The 17,723-nt window shown below is 49.7% G+C and overlaps 9 protein-coding genes across 9 annotated transcripts; 3 read left to right on the forward strand and 6 right to left on the reverse strand.

Moving 5' to 3' along the window:
* Positions 1-599: 599 nt before the first annotated feature.
* Positions 600-1,771, forward strand: N7518_004680 (uncharacterized protein; the record flags this gene model as incomplete). Its single annotated transcript, XM_057185607.1, has 4 exons — positions 600-758; positions 836-1,122; positions 1,206-1,419; positions 1,472-1,771. 4 exons carry the CDS (start codon positions 600-602, stop codon positions 1,769-1,771), a joined length of 960 nt encoding a protein of 319 aa, XP_057042377.1.
* A 715-nt stretch (positions 1,772-2,486) lies between these two features.
* On the forward strand, positions 2,487-3,765 carry N7518_004681 (zinc-dependent alcohol dehydrogenase; the record flags this gene model as incomplete). The annotated part of the gene is made up of 4 exons (XM_057185608.1): positions 2,487-2,637; positions 2,715-3,088; positions 3,142-3,220; positions 3,281-3,765. The coding sequence occupies 4 exons, from the start codon at positions 2,487-2,489 to the stop codon at positions 3,763-3,765; spliced, it is 1,089 nt and encodes a 362-aa protein (XP_057042378.1).
* Positions 3,766-3,788: 23 nt separating this feature from the next.
* Positions 3,789-4,013, reverse strand: N7518_004682 (uncharacterized protein; the record flags this gene model as incomplete). The annotated part of the gene is made up of 1 exon (XM_057185609.1): positions 3,789-4,013. The coding sequence occupies one exon, from the start codon at positions 4,011-4,013 to the stop codon at positions 3,789-3,791; it is 225 nt and encodes a 74-aa protein (XP_057042379.1).
* A 140-nt stretch (positions 4,014-4,153) lies between these two features.
* N7518_004683 (uncharacterized protein) lies at positions 4,154-4,834 on the reverse strand (the record flags this gene model as incomplete). Its single annotated transcript, XM_057185610.1, has 2 exons — positions 4,154-4,661; positions 4,710-4,834. 2 exons carry the CDS (start codon positions 4,832-4,834, stop codon positions 4,154-4,156), a joined length of 633 nt encoding a protein of 210 aa, XP_057042380.1.
* Positions 4,835-5,103: 269 nt separating this feature from the next.
* On the reverse strand, positions 5,104-5,512 carry N7518_004684 (uncharacterized protein; the record flags this gene model as incomplete). Its single annotated transcript, XM_057185611.1, has 2 exons — positions 5,104-5,219; positions 5,338-5,512. The coding sequence occupies 2 exons, from the start codon at positions 5,510-5,512 to the stop codon at positions 5,104-5,106; spliced, it is 291 nt and encodes a 96-aa protein (XP_057042381.1).
* Positions 5,513-5,929: 417 nt separating this feature from the next.
* N7518_004685 (DUF967 domain protein) lies at positions 5,930-6,561 on the forward strand (the record flags this gene model as incomplete). Its single annotated transcript, XM_057185612.1, has 2 exons — positions 5,930-5,956; positions 6,016-6,561. The coding sequence occupies 2 exons, from the start codon at positions 5,930-5,932 to the stop codon at positions 6,559-6,561; spliced, it is 573 nt and encodes a 190-aa protein (XP_057042382.1).
* Positions 6,562-6,800: 239 nt separating this feature from the next.
* bipA (Hsp70 family ATPase KAR2) lies at positions 6,801-8,938 on the reverse strand (the record flags this gene model as incomplete). Its single annotated transcript, XM_057185613.1, is given in 4 exon segments — positions 6,801-7,277; positions 7,289-8,474; positions 8,528-8,692; positions 8,757-8,938. The coding sequence occupies 4 exon segments, from the start codon at positions 8,936-8,938 to the stop codon at positions 6,801-6,803; spliced, it is 2,010 nt and encodes a 669-aa protein (XP_057042383.1).
* Positions 8,939-9,924: 986 nt separating this feature from the next.
* N7518_004687 (putative translation elongation factor EF-1 subunit) lies at positions 9,925-12,751 on the reverse strand (the record flags this gene model as incomplete). Its single annotated transcript, XM_057185614.1, has 5 exons — positions 9,925-11,132; positions 11,192-11,374; positions 11,425-12,153; positions 12,367-12,417; positions 12,526-12,751. 5 exons carry the CDS (start codon positions 12,749-12,751, stop codon positions 9,925-9,927), a joined length of 2,397 nt encoding a protein of 798 aa, XP_057042384.1.
* Positions 12,752-13,448: 697 nt separating this feature from the next.
* Positions 13,449-17,132, reverse strand: pan2n2 (poly(A)-specific ribonuclease; the record flags this gene model as incomplete). Its single annotated transcript, XM_057185615.1, has 4 exons — positions 13,449-14,418; positions 14,480-15,598; positions 15,649-16,940; positions 17,004-17,132. The coding sequence occupies 4 exons, from the start codon at positions 17,130-17,132 to the stop codon at positions 13,449-13,451; spliced, it is 3,510 nt and encodes a 1,169-aa protein (XP_057042385.1).
* Positions 17,133-17,723: the final 591 nt, after the last annotated feature.

The following is a 17,723-nucleotide window of genomic DNA, read 5'->3' on the forward strand; positions in this document are numbered from 1 at the left end:
TCAAGCATGTTACAGACAAAGAAATAGTGTTCTGTTCATATTCTTTATGTCTGCTGAAACATGGCATGCGTGTTTCAGATCTTTCTTTGACCTATGAATAGGTCTTTGGCCCTGAAAATAAAGACAAACGCACAAAAAAGACCATCTCACTTAGTTCGAATCCCCATAAACGCCACCTCCGGTTCTCTGCAAACACGGACAATCTGCTCATCGTGGGGACAACTTCCAGTCTTCAGGGCAATACAAAATGACCTAGCAAATATGCCTATAACTAAGGTGACATCGATATCCAAAGATGTTGCGCAGTCCTACCCCTGTAGAGTCAACGACCTTGGACCAATACTATGTAGTGGCGTCGCAAATTACTTTTTAGGAATTGAATTAGCCAAATAAGACAAGGATAGAGATAATTTCTGTGCTGACGTGAATTGCAAACTACATAACTCCTTCCATCTTCTGCATCTCTTTTTGTGACTTGCCTTGCACTTCGTTTCTTTCCTCGACACCTCTCAGTCGCAAACTCCCCACCTACTTCGACCCTTGTTTACTCTCCACGCCACTCCCCAGTAACACACAAATTGACATGAACACAGCGCACGATGGCTACCGATCAAATTTCCAAGCCTACCGAGCCCGATGCCCTGATCCTCGAAGCTTGGGGCCAGGGTCTGATGGTCGGAAGTCTACTCATTATGGCCGCTATCACTCTTGCCAATATGAGGTCGCATATTCTCCTGCACAAGCTGATCTTCGCCGAGGTACGGTGGAAGCGAAAAGACTAGCTCTGTAATTTATGTGCTCAACAAAACTTGGCTAATCTTCGGATCGACTATAGCTTGTCCTAGCTATGGCTCATGGTACTTTCATCTTCCCCGATGAACCGGTCTACGGCTGGTATCTATCTGTGACCGCGGTTGGTCTCAACATCTCCTGGGCCCTGCATAATGTTATCGCCTGGATGAAGAACCGTCCATTCCTGTCGCGAAAGGTCTCAATCATCTACATTACCACTGTTGTTCTCTGCTGGCCCTATTGGGGTCTGGAGATCTATGCCAACTTCACATACTTCAACAATATCAACAAGGTCTTCTTGAAGACCAGACCAATGGAGCCATTATTTCGGTTGGTCATTTCAATTCCTCGCAAATATTGAATGCAGCTGCTTCATATCTGAATCCCTCCATTCTAACATGATCTGCCAACAGCGACCCGTGGTGGATCTTCACAACAGCCAGTCTATTCTGGACCATCAAGCGCGAATACAACTTCGGAATATGGGAGCTCATAGTAGTTAGCCCCCGCTTCGGACTCATGCTGGTAGCCATGTGTCTGTCGATTATTTTCATAATCGTCGATACCTGCAGCGTGTTGAAAGTCTTCTCCAGCATACTCCCAACAGGTGTTGAGCCGTTCTGGAAAGTAAGATCCCATCGTCCGATCTTCCTTTGTCACACCACCCTAACCATCCCAGCTATCTTTCATCTTCAAATGTCTCTGCGACACGGTCATTCTCGACGACTTCAAGACTGCCCTTGATAACTTGCGCGTCCACTGGATGCGCAAGAAGAACAGCCAGTTGTTCGGCAGCCCGCTCTCTACCCCGAGCTCTACTCCAGACTCTAGCCCTCGCGCGCACAGAATACGCAGGGATATTGAGACTTGCGATTCACCTACGACCCCTACAACCCCTACCCCTACGAAGAGACCTTACACCCGTGCGGTGGATGTTCCTGCGCGGAGGGTGCGTGATGATGAGGTTGTTTTCTATTAGCCGAGCCTTTCGGCTTCAAATTGTGCGTTGAGAATGCTGTTCGGGGCTTCTAGTCTGGTTTCTTGACCTCGGCGATTCTGACGAGGTTGTTATGACATACCCGGACGGATAGACTGAAGTTATTGCGATTTTACATCGATTTGCCTGAGGAGAGCGATTTATTTCAAAAGGAAAAAAAAGGAGAAGCCTCGGGGCCAGATAGTTAATGAAACATACAAATCGTCTGCTTTTCTATTAGTAGACATGCTGCCATATGTGAGATCTGCAATGCATAAACCGGAGAATTGATTCGGAGAATTAGCATGTCTTCATGCAGTGTCACATCTATGAAGGTCTTTTCCTGGTCTGACCAATTATGACCAATGATGAACGGTGCTTGCGCTTTAGCGTCCTCTATTTATCCGAGTATGTCTCTGCCCAAAGGTTGGATGGAGGTTGTATACACATCATTGACCAGTTATATCTGGTACTTTATCTGGATTGGAGAACAAACTGGCAATCTAGAAATTTACCCACTCGAGGATAGTACATCCCACGCATCACTCGGAGAATTGACGGATTCAGATGACACGACATCCCACGCATCCTCAGTACTACAATCGGACTCGAGTCTCGAATATAAATATAGCTATTTCGCCCGTTTAATACTCAGAATCCAATCTCTTACTCTATACTCCATCCAATATCCCCTCAGCAAGTTAATATCTGAACAACAATGGACTCCCTCAACATTCCACAGACCCAAACAGTCGCTCTCGTCCGTTCACTGGGTGGCCAAGTCGAATTCAAAACAGACTACCCCGTGCCAATCCCGGGACGCAACGAAGTCCTCGCCAAAGTGCTCTACACTGGCGTCTGCCAGAGCGGTATGTATAATGTCATGTGGCCCAACCAACATCTGACAGGATGTTCTCTCGACAAGACCTTTCTTACAAACCAACAGACCTACACACCAAATCCGGTACCGCGGCCGGACCAGACGGCAACCCGATAACAAATATCAAGCTGCCACACGTGGGCGGCCACGAAGGCATCGGCCGAGTGGTCGCGCTTGGACCGGATATCACGCACGCCGCGGATCTGAAATTCGGCGGGCTGGTTGGGATCCGGTTCGCGAGCCGCATCTGTCGACGGTGCGAGTTCTGTCTTGCGGGTACGGAGCAGTACTGCGTTGGGAGTACGAACCATCTTCACCACGAGGATGGCTCTTTCCAGCAGTACATCGCTCTCGATGCGGATTACTTGACGATTCTGCCTGATGATGTTGATCCGAAGGTCATGGGACCAGTGCTTTGTGCGGGTTTGACGGCTTATAAAGTGGGTTGGGGATTTTGCTTTCCGTGGTTTGGGGTTAATTCGTGGTTGATTAGGCCGTCTTGAACGCGAATGTTCGTCCTGGGAATTGGTTAGTGGTCGTTGGGGCTGGAGGTGGCCTTGGGCATTTGGCTGGTATGTGTTCTTTTTTGTGGTACTCTGAGAGATACGTTGCAATCCACTGACATTCTCCAGTTCAATATGCAAGAGCTCAAGGGGCTCTGGTAATTGGCGTCGACACTGGTCCTGGTAAGGAAGACTTTGTCAAAGGTCTCGGCGCGCAGGAATTTATCGACTCTGCCACCGAAGACCCTGTAAAGAGGGTGCAACAGATTACTGGATTGGGTGCACATGCTGCTGTGGTGACAGCAGGTAATGCAAAGGCGTTTGCACATGCCTGTGATATGCTCCGGGTTGGCGGTACTTTGAGTTGTGTTGGTATTCCCCCGGGAAGACCGAGCTTGGAGACTCCTATCTGCACGATTGTGATCAAGGGCCTCAAGATCACGGGTAATCTGGTGGGATCGCTGAAGGAATGTATGGAGGCTGTTGATATGGTACGGCGTGGTATTGTTAAACCTGTGGTCAAAGTCCGGCCGTTCAAGGATTTGCCTGAGGTATATGAGGAGATGAGAAAGGGTGATATTTCAGGGCGCATCGTTCTTCAAATTGCAGAATGATCCCGCGAAAACTTTATTGAAATTCAGATTATCTGAGAATTCTGTTGTTGAAGCCAATCCAAGAAATCCGATGTCAAGTTCCCTTCATCGAGCTCGCTGTTTGGTGTGTATCCTGGAATCTGAGCCTGACCACCAGGTCCATTTTCGCCCGAATGCAGGCCAGAATCTTCCTCCCCGATTGTCAACAGGCGAGCTGGAGCTGCAACTAGAGCTTCAGCAGTTTTAGCACGAAGGATTGACTTCAACATGGTATCCTGCTCGAGAAAGGGATCAATCTTCTGGTATAATGCATGCAAAAAGTCCTGTGGTCCTAGTTCAAGCCGAGAACTTATTTTGTGTGAAGATAAAAGAACCGTATCCGCCAGGGAGTTGGCAACTTCAAAGCACTTCAATAACTGTAACGAGCCATTAGCCATGGCTTGTGTTTCTGTATATCAAGGCTACTAGCCTGGTCTCGTCCCAATGGTAGCAAATCCGTCTCGTTGAAACCCCGCAAGGCCTGGAGTAAGGCGCGGCCAACTTGCGCTGGAAATCCAAATTCCAAGACGGGTTCGCACGATGAAGAAGATAGCAAGCCCATGTTGAGTGCCTCCTGCCAGAGAATAGTCCTCATCCACTCCCGTGTAATGTGGTAGTCTGCCGTTCGGGTCGAGACATGATTGGCCATGCTGAAGCATAGTGAGGCAACCTTGACCTCGGTGTTGGTCAGATGTGTAGCCATGATGATTGCAGGACGTGAGTTGCGCCGTACTGAGATCTGATCAAATGCAATAAAGAGCTTGACGAGCTCTAGCAACCCTTGGGCATGAACATCAGCATTCATATCCCCCTCCAAATGTACTAATTCAGGGGGATCAATATATGAAGGACAGAGACCCAGGTGTAATGAATAACCTCTGTGATAGTTAGTAAGTTACTCTGCGGATTCGAATTCTCTAGCCTACCTCTCCGATACCCAAAGTAGCGGAAACACCAAGGCCTGGTTTGCAATCACCTCATCTTCCTCGTGTAAAAAACCCTCGTTCAATCGCAGAATACGAGCTCCGGTCATGGCCTCCTGGATGTACATCATTGACGAATTTCGTTGGTTGACCTTAGCATGGTACACATGCAAAAAAAAAGACACCAGAACGCTTCTGAGATCCAGATTTGCTCCATGGCTGTCGCAACTTGTACGCATTCGTAAGCAAGCTTGGGCCATTAGCGTGCTATCCACTGTCTGAGATCCATATACCGAGGGATCAAGATGCAACTGAGCCATCGTCGCGGCACAGAGGGCCATGATGAGACAGGAAGTATTCTCAGCATTGGAGTCAACTCTTTCTGGGTATACATCCTCTACTCTTCCCAAAGAGCTTCCGCGTTGACTACAGGCCAGACGCTGTATGAGTATTGCTGGTACAGACGGATCACCGACGCAAGGACTGGCTTTGGGATGCGCTGGAGGCTGCAGGCTGGGGCGGATGAAGAGATGGTATCATTACTACCGTTTTGTATTTATGTATCTTCTTCACCATTCTGCGGATTCTCTGTAGATTGAATCTCTGGAAGGTCGGTCTCTCGATGGCATACTCTGCGGGATTTCGGGCCCCTCCTGTGGGCAGGTCTCAGGTACGTACAGCGCACCCGCTTTGCTGCACCGCGGCAGGTATCGCAGGGCCATGAACCGCTGCATTTCACTTTGCGGGAGATACAGGTATCGCAGGCTCGTTTGGGTGGCATAAGGAGCTGGATTTGGAAGTGTCATGAAGAAAGATGTCACCTTGCCAAGCGTCCAACACCATACAATGCGGGGAAACTTTGGATCTTTTCGGCACCTTTGCCGGTATCTGCTCTCGGAATTAGTTTTTGTTATGGCCTAGTGGTAAAATACCAGTTCATAGGTGGGCTCAGCCACCCCTGAGCCCACCTGCCTTCTGGTAAAATACGCTGCACGGATTTCGTCAGGGTCTTTTATGTTGGAGGGGTTACGTGACGGCGTATTCGGAGCGCTAAACCCAAAATGGCAAGACTGACCCGATACAGTAATTCATAGGTCCGTCGTTTAGTTACAAAGTAGAAATAGCCTTTGCTCCCCCAAATTCCCCTCTGTCCTCAACCTTTTCTTCATTTACACACATACTCCATACCTAGGCACCAAATCCAACCTCCAACCACATCAATCATGGCTCTTTCCGCACCCAGCACAGACGTGAGTCTCCCATGCTATGCTCCCAACAAACCCCAGACCGAAACCTAATCAAGAAACAGCCGCAAGTCCTAATCACCCAAGAATCAAGCGCGGAACAAATCTTCCACAGCTTCACAGCAGAAACCGCTTGGCAGCTAGGAAATGCACTAAGGGACCGAATCCTCCGCCTCCCGGACGGACAGCGCCAGCCGGCCCTGATCTCCATTACGCTCACCGGCGGAGCCCCGCACCATGTGGTGTTCCAGGCTGTGACCGAGAGCGGCACGATCCCAGACAATGAGAACTGGGTGCGACGGAAGCGCAATACTGTGCTCCGGTGGGGTCTTTCGAGCTGGACTATGAGACAGAAGACTGTTAGTGGGCTTGCGGCTAATGCGTCCGCGGACCAGATTGAGGCTGCTTTTGTTAAGAAATATGCTGTTCCGAGTGCTACTGGGGGTGCTGTTGCAGATGAGTATGCTATCCATGGAGGTGGCTACCCGATTCGCGTGCGTGGCGTTGATGGGGTTATTGGTGTCGTTGTCGTTAGTGGGCTGAAGCAGGAGGATGACCATCAGGTTGTGGCTGAGACTATTCAGGCGTTCGTGGCTCAGCAAGCAAAATAGATGTCGAGGTATGCCGGTACACGATGTATTTCAATCAAATAAATTTAAATAAGCCTGTTAATAGGCACTATCTATAATAAAAGAATGCAAGGTATCATTTGTATTGTATTCTTAGCCGGCATTAATCAACCAGGCCTAAGAGTTGGAGACAGTGCCCCGTGTAAATTCGAACACAAAAAGGGGGACTCAAGCAAAAGAAAAAAAAGTGGAACTCCATGAATAATGCCTCAAAGATAATTTTACAGTTCGTCGTGGTCAAGGGGCTCGTCATCCTCATCAGGAGGAGAAGCAGAGCCGTACAGCTTGCTGGTGATGGGGTAAGCCACACTGGAAAGCTGCTCCTTCTGCTCCTCAAAGTCTTCCATGGTAGCGGTGGCAGCGTTGTCCTCGAGCCAGTCGTTAACCTCCTTAACGGCGTCGAGGATGGACTGCTTGTCATCCTCATCGATCTGGCCACCCAGACCGTTCTCATCGTTGACCTGGTTCTTCAGGCTGAAGGCATAGTTCTCAAGGCTGTTACGGGCCTCGATCTTGCCCTTGATGGCCTTATCCTCCTCGGCATACTGCTCGGCCTCCTGGACCATGCGGTCGATCTCCTCCTGGGAGAGACGACCCTTGTCGTTGGTGATAGTAATGGACTCGGCCTTGCCGGTGCCCTTGTCGGAAGCGCTGACCTTGAGGATTCCATTGGCATCGAGGTCGAAGGCGACCTCGATCTGAGGAACACCACGGGGCGCGGGGGGATGTTGGTAAGCTCGAACTTGCCGAGCATGTTGTTATCCTTGGTCATCGAGCGCTCACCCTCGAACACCTGGATCAAGACAGTGGGCTGGTTATCGGCGGCAGTCGAGAAGATCTGCGACTTGCGGGTAGGAATAACAGTGTTGCGGGGAATGAGCTTGGTCATAACACCGCCAGTGGTCTCAATACCGAGAGTGAGGGGGTTGACATCCATAAGAACAACATCGACCATGGAGTCATCGCCGGAAAGAATACCACCCTGGACGGCGGCACCGAAGGCAACGGCCTCATCGGGGTTGATTCCCTTGCTGGCCTTCTTACCAGCGAAGAACTCCTCGAGAAGAGCCTGGACCTTAGGAATACGGGTAGAACCACCAACAAGAACGATGTCATCAACCTCGGACTTCTTGACCTTGGCATCCTTCAGAACCTGCTCAACAGGCTTAAGGGTCTTCTTGAACAGATCAACGTTAAGCTCCTCGAACTTAGCGCGGGTAAGAGTCTCAGAGAAATCCTCGCCGTTGTGGAAGGCCTCAATTTCAATGCGAGTGGACATCTGGGAAGACAGAGTACGCTTGGCCTTCTCAACCTCGCGCTTCAGCTTACCCATAGCCTTAAGATCCTTCTTGACATCGGTGTTGTTCTTCTTGTTGTACTGCTTGACGAAGTACTCCATGACACGGTGGTCGAAATCCTCACCACCAAGGTGGGTGTCACCAGCGGTAGCGAGAACCTCGAAAACGCCGTTGTCAATAGAAAGAAGAGACACATCGAAGGTACCACCACCAAGATCGTAAACAATGACCTGGCGCTCATCACCGGTCTTATCAAGACCGTAGGCGATAGCGGCGGCGGTGGGCTCGTTGACAACACGAAGGACGTTGAGACCGGCAATGGTACCGGCATCCTTGGTGGCCTGACGCTGGGCGTCGCTGAAGTATGCGGGGACGGTAACAACGGCGTGGGTGACAGTCTTACCCAAGAAGCTCTCGGCGATCTCCTTCATCTTGCCGAGGATCATGGCGGAAATCTCCTCAGGGGTGAAGGTCTTAGGGACCTGGTTGACGTCGACCTTGACTTGGGGCTTGCCATCCTTCTTGACGACCTTGAAGGGGTAGTTCTTGATATCCTTCTGAATATCCTTGTCGTCAAACTTGCGACCAATCATACGCCTGCAATGCGTTAGTGCTGAGTTCTTGCTGTGATGAGTGTAATGGAAGCTTACTTAATATCGAAGATGGTGCGCTCGGGGTTGGCGGCGTATTGATTTTTGGCGGCGTCACCAACGAGGCGCTCCTCATCGGTGAAAGCAACGTAAGACGGGGTAATACGGTTTCCTTGGTCGTTGACAAGAATCTCGACCTTGCCATTCTGCATCACACCAACACAACTACACTCAAAGTTAGCAACCTGTCACATTGAACATGAACAATTTCCAGACTGAGGCAACATACGAGTAGGTGGTTCCCAAATCAATACCAATAACACTGCCGTAGCTCTCAGGGGAGTTCTCCTCCTGGGCGTTGGCGGTGTTTCCAAAGAAGGCCAAAGGCGCAACGAGCACAAAGAGAAGATAGAAGATGGTGGTCCAAGCGAAAGGCTTAGACGCGCCATCGCGTGCGGATAGGCGAGCCATTGTGAGAGGTGTATGTATAGGTATGTGGATCGAGATTTTTCAACACAAAGACAAAGAAGCTGTTGCTATGGAAGCTCCGCGCGTGCCGCTCTAAACAGCTGCGCAGACGAGTAAACGCAGACGAGTAAACACAAGGCGTGTTTGACTCTATGAACCCTTATGTTAGTCGATGGTATGTGGGAAAGGGACCCAGGGCGAAGTGAGGGAATGGTAGAATGGTTAGGAGAAGAATCGAAGAAAGAGGACTTCTTGTACACGGATACGGCCCAGCGGCCATGCTGGCCTTTTCCCAGTTCAGGTCACTTCTCGTGCGCTGATTGGCTGTCTGGCGTCCGGCAGTGGCTGACTCAGAAACTGCCACACAGCCACACCGCCTTCTTTAATAGGCATTGAACTGCCTAAAGTAGTCTAGTGGCAGGGGTCTATCCACGACCTGCTCAGGGTTTCCACCAATCAACGACTGCCAGATGATCGAACTTGCTAGAAGGGGCCAAAGGTTTGCCCCTTCGGGAGTTCTAGTCACTGCTACTGACCACGTGTTACTTTATGGTTCTATGCTACATTACAACAGCCTAATTGTGTGTCGATCCATTGATGATAACAAGTGGCATCTCAATGGAGAGAGCAGGTGAGGTATGTTGTATACCCCCGTACAGCGGGCCTAGATTTGGGCCGGGGATCTCCCGAGTAGGTCGTGGCACAAAGCACCCACCATGCCCTGGGTATAGAGCTTTATGAGTCTAACTCTAATGGCACTACCAGTGATACACAATCGAATAATTATTCAATGATTGAGCTTAAATCTTCCTATAGTAGTATCTGAAATCTATTCAAGACATAATCACCAGCTGGCGAGCTCTAGATCGAATATTATTCTGTGATATATATATTTTTTTTAGTGTCTTACTCTAGATGAACAATAACGTGCCACCGACGACGAGTAATTGTGGCATATCACGAATGAGATGGATTTCGATTAAATCAACTTATTCCAATAAACCAGCAGCCACTGTTGAGCCTCCCGCGCGCAGGACAATCCTCGTCGGTGCTTCTAGAGGAACAGCTTGATCCATTTCAACCACAACACGCGCCACGACACCCGGTCCCACAATCTTAGGGCGTTTCTTGATATCTGCTCCTGACGCTTTGTCTAGAGAGGCGACCAACTTGCTGATGCGACCCGGTACATGTAGACGACCACGGTGGACATCCACTTGCATGGGCATCAGGTGTTCGAAGGCCAGAACCTTGGCGGTGAAAGAAGTGATGGTAGGAATGGGAGAGGAAGGACGGCAGACAACGTCACCGGAACGGAGGTGAATAGGGTCGATATTGGCGATGTTTAAAACGACGTTTTGACCTGCCACGGCCCAGTCACTTGGCTCGCTGTCCACCTCCAAACTGCGCACCGTTGCTGTTTCACCACTAGGCATGATCAGGATATGGTCGCCCATCTGCAAACTGCCTGCATCAATACGGCCAGAGATGGAAAGCGGACTTTGCACGCCACCTCGGAAGACATCACCAATCGTCATACGCAAAGGCTTTTCGAGGGCGTGTGTGTATGGCTCCGACGTTTCCAGCTCTTCGATCAATGTGCGACCTGTGTACCAGGATGCATGAGGGTCGTCAGTCCGGCGAGAAATGTTGTCTCCCAGAGACCCTGAGCACGGCACAAATGAAATGTTGCTGTCCTGGAAGCCCGCAGTTGTCAAGAACGCGGAGATCTGCTGTTCAATCTCCTCGAATCGTTCATGATCCCATTGCACGGTATCCATCTTGTTCACGGCCACCACAATCTTTTGAACGCCCATACTGCGCACCAACAGAGCGTGTTCCTTAGTCTGACCCTTCAACCCCGACTCAAAATTGCCTACACTGGAATCGATGACCAGAACAGCAAAGTCTGCCTGACTGGCACCAGCGATCATGTTCGGGACAAAGTCACGGTGACCTGGTGCATCCACAATGGTAAAGGCTGTCTTATCAGTCTCAAACTGGTTGGTGGCGATATCTATTGTCACGCCTCGTGCTCTCTCCTCAGACCCTTGGTCCATGACCCAGGCTAGCGCGAATGAGCCCTTGCCGATCTTCTCGGCCTCTCGCCGATACCTATCTAGTGTCCGTTGGTCGATAGCACCTTGATCTGCTAACAACCGTCCCATGAGAGTGCTCTTTCCGGCATCAACATGACCTATATTGGATATGAGTCAGTCCAGGGCCTCACCTTGTTGCCAGTGGAGATCGACTTACCAATAACCACAAAGTTTGCGGACCGCTTGCGGGTGGACTTCTTATACTCTGATATAACATCAAGATTCTTGCTCTTGACTGTCACTTTATCCTCCACTGAGAGATCCTTCATGCCACCTGCCAGATCAGACTGGCCTTTCTTCACCGCTGCCGATTTCGATGCGGCTGATTTCGATTTCATACCTACATATTATTAGGCAAATGCCTTTAAACCTTCCTGCGGACCGCCAAACCTTTCGCTGTGTTCTGTGCGTTGAGAACGACATCGTCGGGGCTGGGCGCTGCAAAGTCAAAAGGTTCAGCATGATCCTGTCCATAGATCCTCAACAGGTCTGAACTGTTGGAGTGTAAGTGGCTGGGCTCAGCTGCTGTCGGGCCCGTTGCTGCGCCAACGATAGTGCTGGCAAATGTTGAGGGTGAGGCTCGAATAGTAGGCAGTGTTTGCTGGGATACTGGTTCCTCTTTCGCTTCAAGCACCTCCCGTTGCGTTGATTCCGAAGCCTTAAACACTGATGGCCTTCTGTTCTCGGAATCGGGCTGCTTCGGTATAGAATGCGATGAGCTTGGGGTTGCGACATGACGGAGAGATCCAGGGCCCTCTGAAGGTTTTGGTGTCGACCTCCCGCTAGCTGCAAGTCTGTCACGAAGGGAGCGCGATGTGCCCGAATGATCAAGCGAGGACGTCTTAGGTTGTTCAGGTTTAGGAGTTGACGAAGTCGAAGTCTCCGGTAGGGATGGTGTTTTCTCGGCCTCTTTCTTCTTCCGGGCTGCAGCTAGGGCGGCCAATTTGGAAAGTTTTCCACCATTTTCCGGTGCGCCTCCCAAGAGCCCCAAACGTGGAAAAAGCGGCTCAATCAGGATATCCGATTTTCGATGAGAGGGAACGTTGAGCCAGGGACAATCGCGAAAGAAATCGGCAGCCGAAAAGTGTGCTGTAGAAGGAGGAGCAGGGTATGCTGGCACTGGAAGACCTGTTAGAACATTGTTCAAGCTTCTATGGTATTAGTTTCGAGTCTCTATAGATCACATGGAATGTATTTGCACCAGATACATACATTTTCATTCGCAAGGAACAGCAGCACTCCTGATCGGGACGCGCAGAATATCTTGTGCCCCAAAGCCCGAGCCCAGCGACGACACTTTAGGATAACAATTACCCCATGAACACTGCTTACCTGATTGAATCTTCGATTTCTGCAGCTTCGTAGCCTCCTTCTCTCTCTTTCCTGCATGCAGAACTTCGGTTAGCTAAATTTGACAACAAACAATCGAACCCAGAAACCCGCCATAGGTAATATGATGTGATATGCAGTATCTGCGCAAATTGAACATACCTCTCAAATAGTTGACCGATTTCTCGATATCATTGTAGTAGTGCCATAATGCGTCTTGGACTTCTCCTTTCGTGGCGGTCACTGAGGGTTGCCCGGCACCGAGCTGTTGCAAAACAGCGGCTGTACACTGTTGCAAGAACTCCTGTTCCTCTGGGTCAGCGGGTGCATCCTCGTCATAGAAATCGTCATCGTCGTAATCGATATCCTTAATACGGTGTCGCGACATTGCGGCGTAAGGAGGTGGGGTAATAAATGAGGGGTTTGTAAGTGACGAAGATGGTCAATTGAGTTGAGTTGACCGCCTTCCGCACGGTCTTTGGGTTTAAGCACTACTGTACCGCCTTCTTATACGGGCATACCACCCGTTGTTTTTCAACTCCCGACTCGGTAGGAAATCAAACTGCCGGCAGAACATGGGTTACGTCATGTCATCATCCATGGATCTATGCCTTCAATTGGCTTTCATTTCTAATCTGAAGGCAACATAGCTTTGACATATACATTGTAACATTAATGTCGAATGCTTCAGGTCCAGCTTAGTCTATCCTTGGGCTAGAATCTTTAAGTACAATACATGTCCAACTGTCCAGCTTTTTATACACCCTTTCATTCGGTACTTTTCTTTAGAAATGCAATATCTGTAAGATCAATAGTGTCATCTTTTATCCGAATAGCTTCATAAAAACTAAAGCATAGCGGCGGTATCATGTGACAGACCTTTACTCTATGGCTGAGGGCGGGTGTGTAGCTAGTAATTTGAAGGTGTGTGTATAGTAAGTCTCTTATATCCTTGTAGTCTAAAAGAGCTACACTATAGTTACCTACGTATCCATACGCTGAGTTTGTCATAGTTATCTAACTTTCGCGGCACGCAGGATGCCGAAAGAGTCAAAAGAGAGTGAAAAAAAAGTAATAATATTCATCTATCGAAGTGGACTGCCAAAAAAGTCACCCGTACCAGGCCCAGAAAAGCTCCCATTACTCGGGGTCAAGGCAATGGATCGCCGGAAAGCCTGGCGAGGGGTGGTAGGGGCACTGGGTGATCCAGTGATGGGAACGGCTGATGTTGTGGTGACTGGCACCACGGACCGTGTGTCAGGGGTGCTAGGAGTGTTGCGACCGCTGTCATTCTGCATGGTGACAGCGGTGCCAGGTCGAGAGAGAACGGCGACAGTGCCTCCATTCTTAGGAGGTGGGCGGAATCCTAGCTTCGAGCCTTCGCGGAAGATCTCTTCAAGCATTTGCGAGACAATACCTGCATCCTCGTATTCCTGGAATTTTTTCCACAGACGTAAAGCCATGCGAGCATCCTCGATCGAATCATGACCTTGTACGGTTTCGGGTGAGGGTTCCTCTTGTATGTGCTCCTTGAAGACAGCCCAGGCCAGGTACCTGAGACTGAGACGCCGATTCTTCCCGGGGTGGAAGAAGAGGTACTGTGTGTCCACGGTTTGTGCCTTGGGCACTTGAATGTTGATTTTGCGGAAATCAGAAGCTAGACCGTGACCAACAAATATACAGCCGAGGTTGAGAAGCAGCCAAAGCTTCTTGTAAGCAACCTTGAGTGGGACAAGATTGTGTTCACTGGCTCGCGGATCCAAGTCACCAGGCTTGATGCCGGAATATTGGGTAACATAGTCCACAATTGGCTCACGGATGGTAATATAGTCATCAATGAAGGGGACTCCTTCATGAACACCCACACCGCGTAAGACGGAAACACGGGCCAGCCCGCTCTTGTTGGGGCGTACCATTTCCTGTGATCCGTCTGCTTTGACGTCAATCTCTGCTTTTTCTAGATCAACAAACTCGGTATCCAATGCGACAGGTGTCCCGGGCTTTGGCATTTCGTCCTCAGTGAGAGTTTGACACGACTCAACCGGACGGCCGCCACTAGAACAAGACGACTGTTAGTATTTCTATTCTCAAACTTAATGATGTGAAAAAAACTTACTTCAAAGACCACTCGCGGAATAGCAGGGTTTTGTCGAGAATGTTCTTCCAAGAGTCATCTACGACATGGCGTGGGTCTCTCACTTGGTAAGCCAGCACGCAAGGTTGTTTCCAAGGCTGCGTAAATCGGAGCGCTTCATCTCTCTCGACCTCCGTGACTAAAAAGTCATTGAACAGGTGCCATTTGCCTTGTTCTTCAGACTCAGCACCCGAAATAGAAACATTGACGAAAGACACCAAATGGGCCTTTTGATGTTCCGGGATGTCAATTTCTGCAACTAAGCCAATCAGATCATATACCGCGAGCCCGGGTGTTTGATTTTGGATTCGGAGGCGAAGATCATCACCCTCAAAGCACATCACCTGTCCACTAGCATCAACGAGAATTCCAACGGCGTCGGGCAACCACCCTGGGATTGCCCAAAGCCGACGGCAGAGAGGGTTGGTCAGAGCGGCATTGAGGACGAGAATCAAAGGCATACGGTGGATGGTCTTGCGAATGGTCACTTGCTGGTAGCGACGACAATAATTGCACCATCCTCGGTTTTGTGTCTCTCGCTCGATACTTGCACGTAGGATATTGGAGAAGCGGAAAAGCGGATTCCGTCGTGCGTGTTTCATGTCGATATTCGGGTAAATCAGTTCATTGGCGAGTGAATTTCCAGGGCGCACAATTTCGTTCTGGCAGAACATGCACCGAATAGACTCGGACGCAATGGTGGCTAAGCGCTGATCGAGCTCTTCAGAATTAGGCTGAATCATCCGGAAGTCTTGAGCTATTTGAGTCAAGAAAAAGCGATTGACTGCTTGGATCGCAGTTGAGAGGGATTTGTTGGTGAGGTTCTCTTCCAAGAGGCCCAGATTTGAGGCTTCTCGGAAACTGCTGAATGTCTTCAGAAGGTTGGTGGCCTGACAATTCTGCCCGTTTGCCTTCTCAAGCATGTCGAACAAATAGCCCAGTTCACACAAGAGACAATGTTCAAAAATGCACGATCCAGCTGCATGATTCAGGGCGAGATTTCGGAAAAGTGGGATGAATTTGAAAAGCTGGAGAAGAGAATTAGTAAAAGAGTTGGCGATGTGAGTCTCAAGTCCGGAGAATGAGGTTTTGTTGTAGAACCTGTAGCGAACGTGAGCGAAGGGCAGCAAATGAAGAAGGGAAGGACGTACCTGAAATCAAAGTCATCGACACCGAATCGGCTGTATTTGATCTCTACGTTGCTGTATTTGAGTAATGGATCGTCATCGCTCTCTCCGTTGATCTTTGCCCCCGCCAATGCCTCTGCAGTATCGCCAACCAAGCCGTCTGATTTGCTATAATCTCGAGCCTTTTCACTCAGAAACTTTGGGGCAATAAGAGCTGGCTCTGCCATGGTCAATGCACGAGTGTTTTCTATTTGGTATCGACGAGTCTTTCTCGGGTTTGGAGCATGATGTCCCATCTCTGCGGGGCGTAAATATGGCAACATGGACTGATCCAGCGGAGCCGCCGGACTGCCAACCTCAAAAAGCAAATGGCTTGGCCACGCCGAAAAGAGACGTTCGTGGTAATAAGGCATCCCAACTATGTTCAACGGAGATTCGGAAGACCACTCTACTTGAGGAGGTCGGGTGGGAACCTCGGCAAATTCCGTCTCCTTGCTCAATTCATTGAAATGAACCTTAGTGGGTGAGCCCCATAGGTGAATGGAGCATTCGGCATCGTTAATAGCCAATGCTTCTCCTGATGGTGACAGGTCAATACCGAGCACAAGTGACACATTGGCTTGTCTCAGGTTGACCGAATTGGGATTCATGAGATCTATCACTTGGAGTTGACCTGTTTGGGAAGCCACGAAGCTCGTGGTGTGAAGTTTGGGATGCATGCGCACGTATGCTGCTCCAGCATGGAACGGAATGGGAGGCAGCGGTGTCAAGGTTTTCAAGTCATAAACGTTGGCCAGGGGATCCACGATTGGGGATCCGAGATGGCGAACTGAGAAGCCACAGGTGACCAGCAAGTCATTCCGCGCATCCATATCATTAACACCTGTTCCATGAGCTTTCCATGACTTGACAACGCTGAAGTCTGAGAGACTGAGGGCATTGACTGATCCGGTATCTGTTGCAGCACAAAGATACCGACTCTTTTTCATAATTGTGTAGCCGTGCTCGGTGGGCAGCTTCTCGACAATTGTGCCCTTGTCAATGTCTACCGTGAACATCACGCGCTGAGAACCTGCAACAAGGATTCGATTGGTCTGGGCGGTGAAACTCATACAGCGGAGGTCGACCATCTCATCGTGGGTAAGGTGCCACTGTGTCAAGCCCCGTCGAGTAATCATGTGCACACTCTTTGAGGACAGCGAAATCACACCTCGTTCGTGAAATATTATCTGCTGTACTGCACCTTCAGAAACTGGATGGGCTCGAACAGAGGTATAACGTTGCAATTCTGGTCCATAAAAGGAAGAGACCCTGCCCTGGCGAATCGAACACAATCATCAGCATCCCGCCTCGGAAATCGGCCCGGCATCAACACTTACATATTCGTTGCCTGTCCATAAAAGTTCCATCATATCGTCAAATGCCGTCGCCGTTGCCACAGTGGGCATGGCATGGGGACTCGGCGGCGGCATTGGAATACGCGACAGCTCATCCCAGTCGGCCTCCATGCTTGCGGTTGCCTCTGCGGTCCAACCCCAGTACCGTAATTATATTGTGCGTTCTGTCTTGTTACTCTCGGTATGCCGGTCTGATGGGCCTGGTGTAAACTGCTGTTTTTACCCACGTGGGAACACAGCGAGTGTGGGCATCGTTCGGCGCGAGGGACGCGATTGCGGGGAAGCTATCAGACGATTCGGCGGTGGGGTTTTGACACAGTGAGAGGTTTAGAGTTAAAAGAGCATTACACTTGACAATTGAGGATCGGCTCGAAATGCCTGACACGACGAAATAAGGAACAATCGGACTCCAACTGCTGTGCATGTTGCCGGCGAGGGACAGGAACGGTGAGATTGGTATGATCACGTGATAGTAGTCAAGATTACAAGTCAACACGAGAGTGAAGATCAGCTAGAGCAATGATTACATGCGAGGAAGTAGCTTTTTTTACCTTCTAACAACAGAAGCATGGGAATAGAGCCATAAGTTAGCTCTCATTGGAAAAGAAGCGGGTTATATGTATCGAATGCTGGAGAACGACAGGCCCAACCAAGATCACTAACAAAGAACCACATTCAATATATATAAAACATGCGGATTTC

This window comes from Penicillium psychrosexuale, assembly GCF_028828465.1.
Source record: "Penicillium psychrosexuale strain IBT 29551 chromosome Unknown utg000003l, whole genome shotgun sequence".
In the NCBI taxonomy this organism is placed as follows: domain Eukaryota; kingdom Fungi; phylum Ascomycota; class Eurotiomycetes; order Eurotiales; family Aspergillaceae; genus Penicillium; species Penicillium psychrosexuale.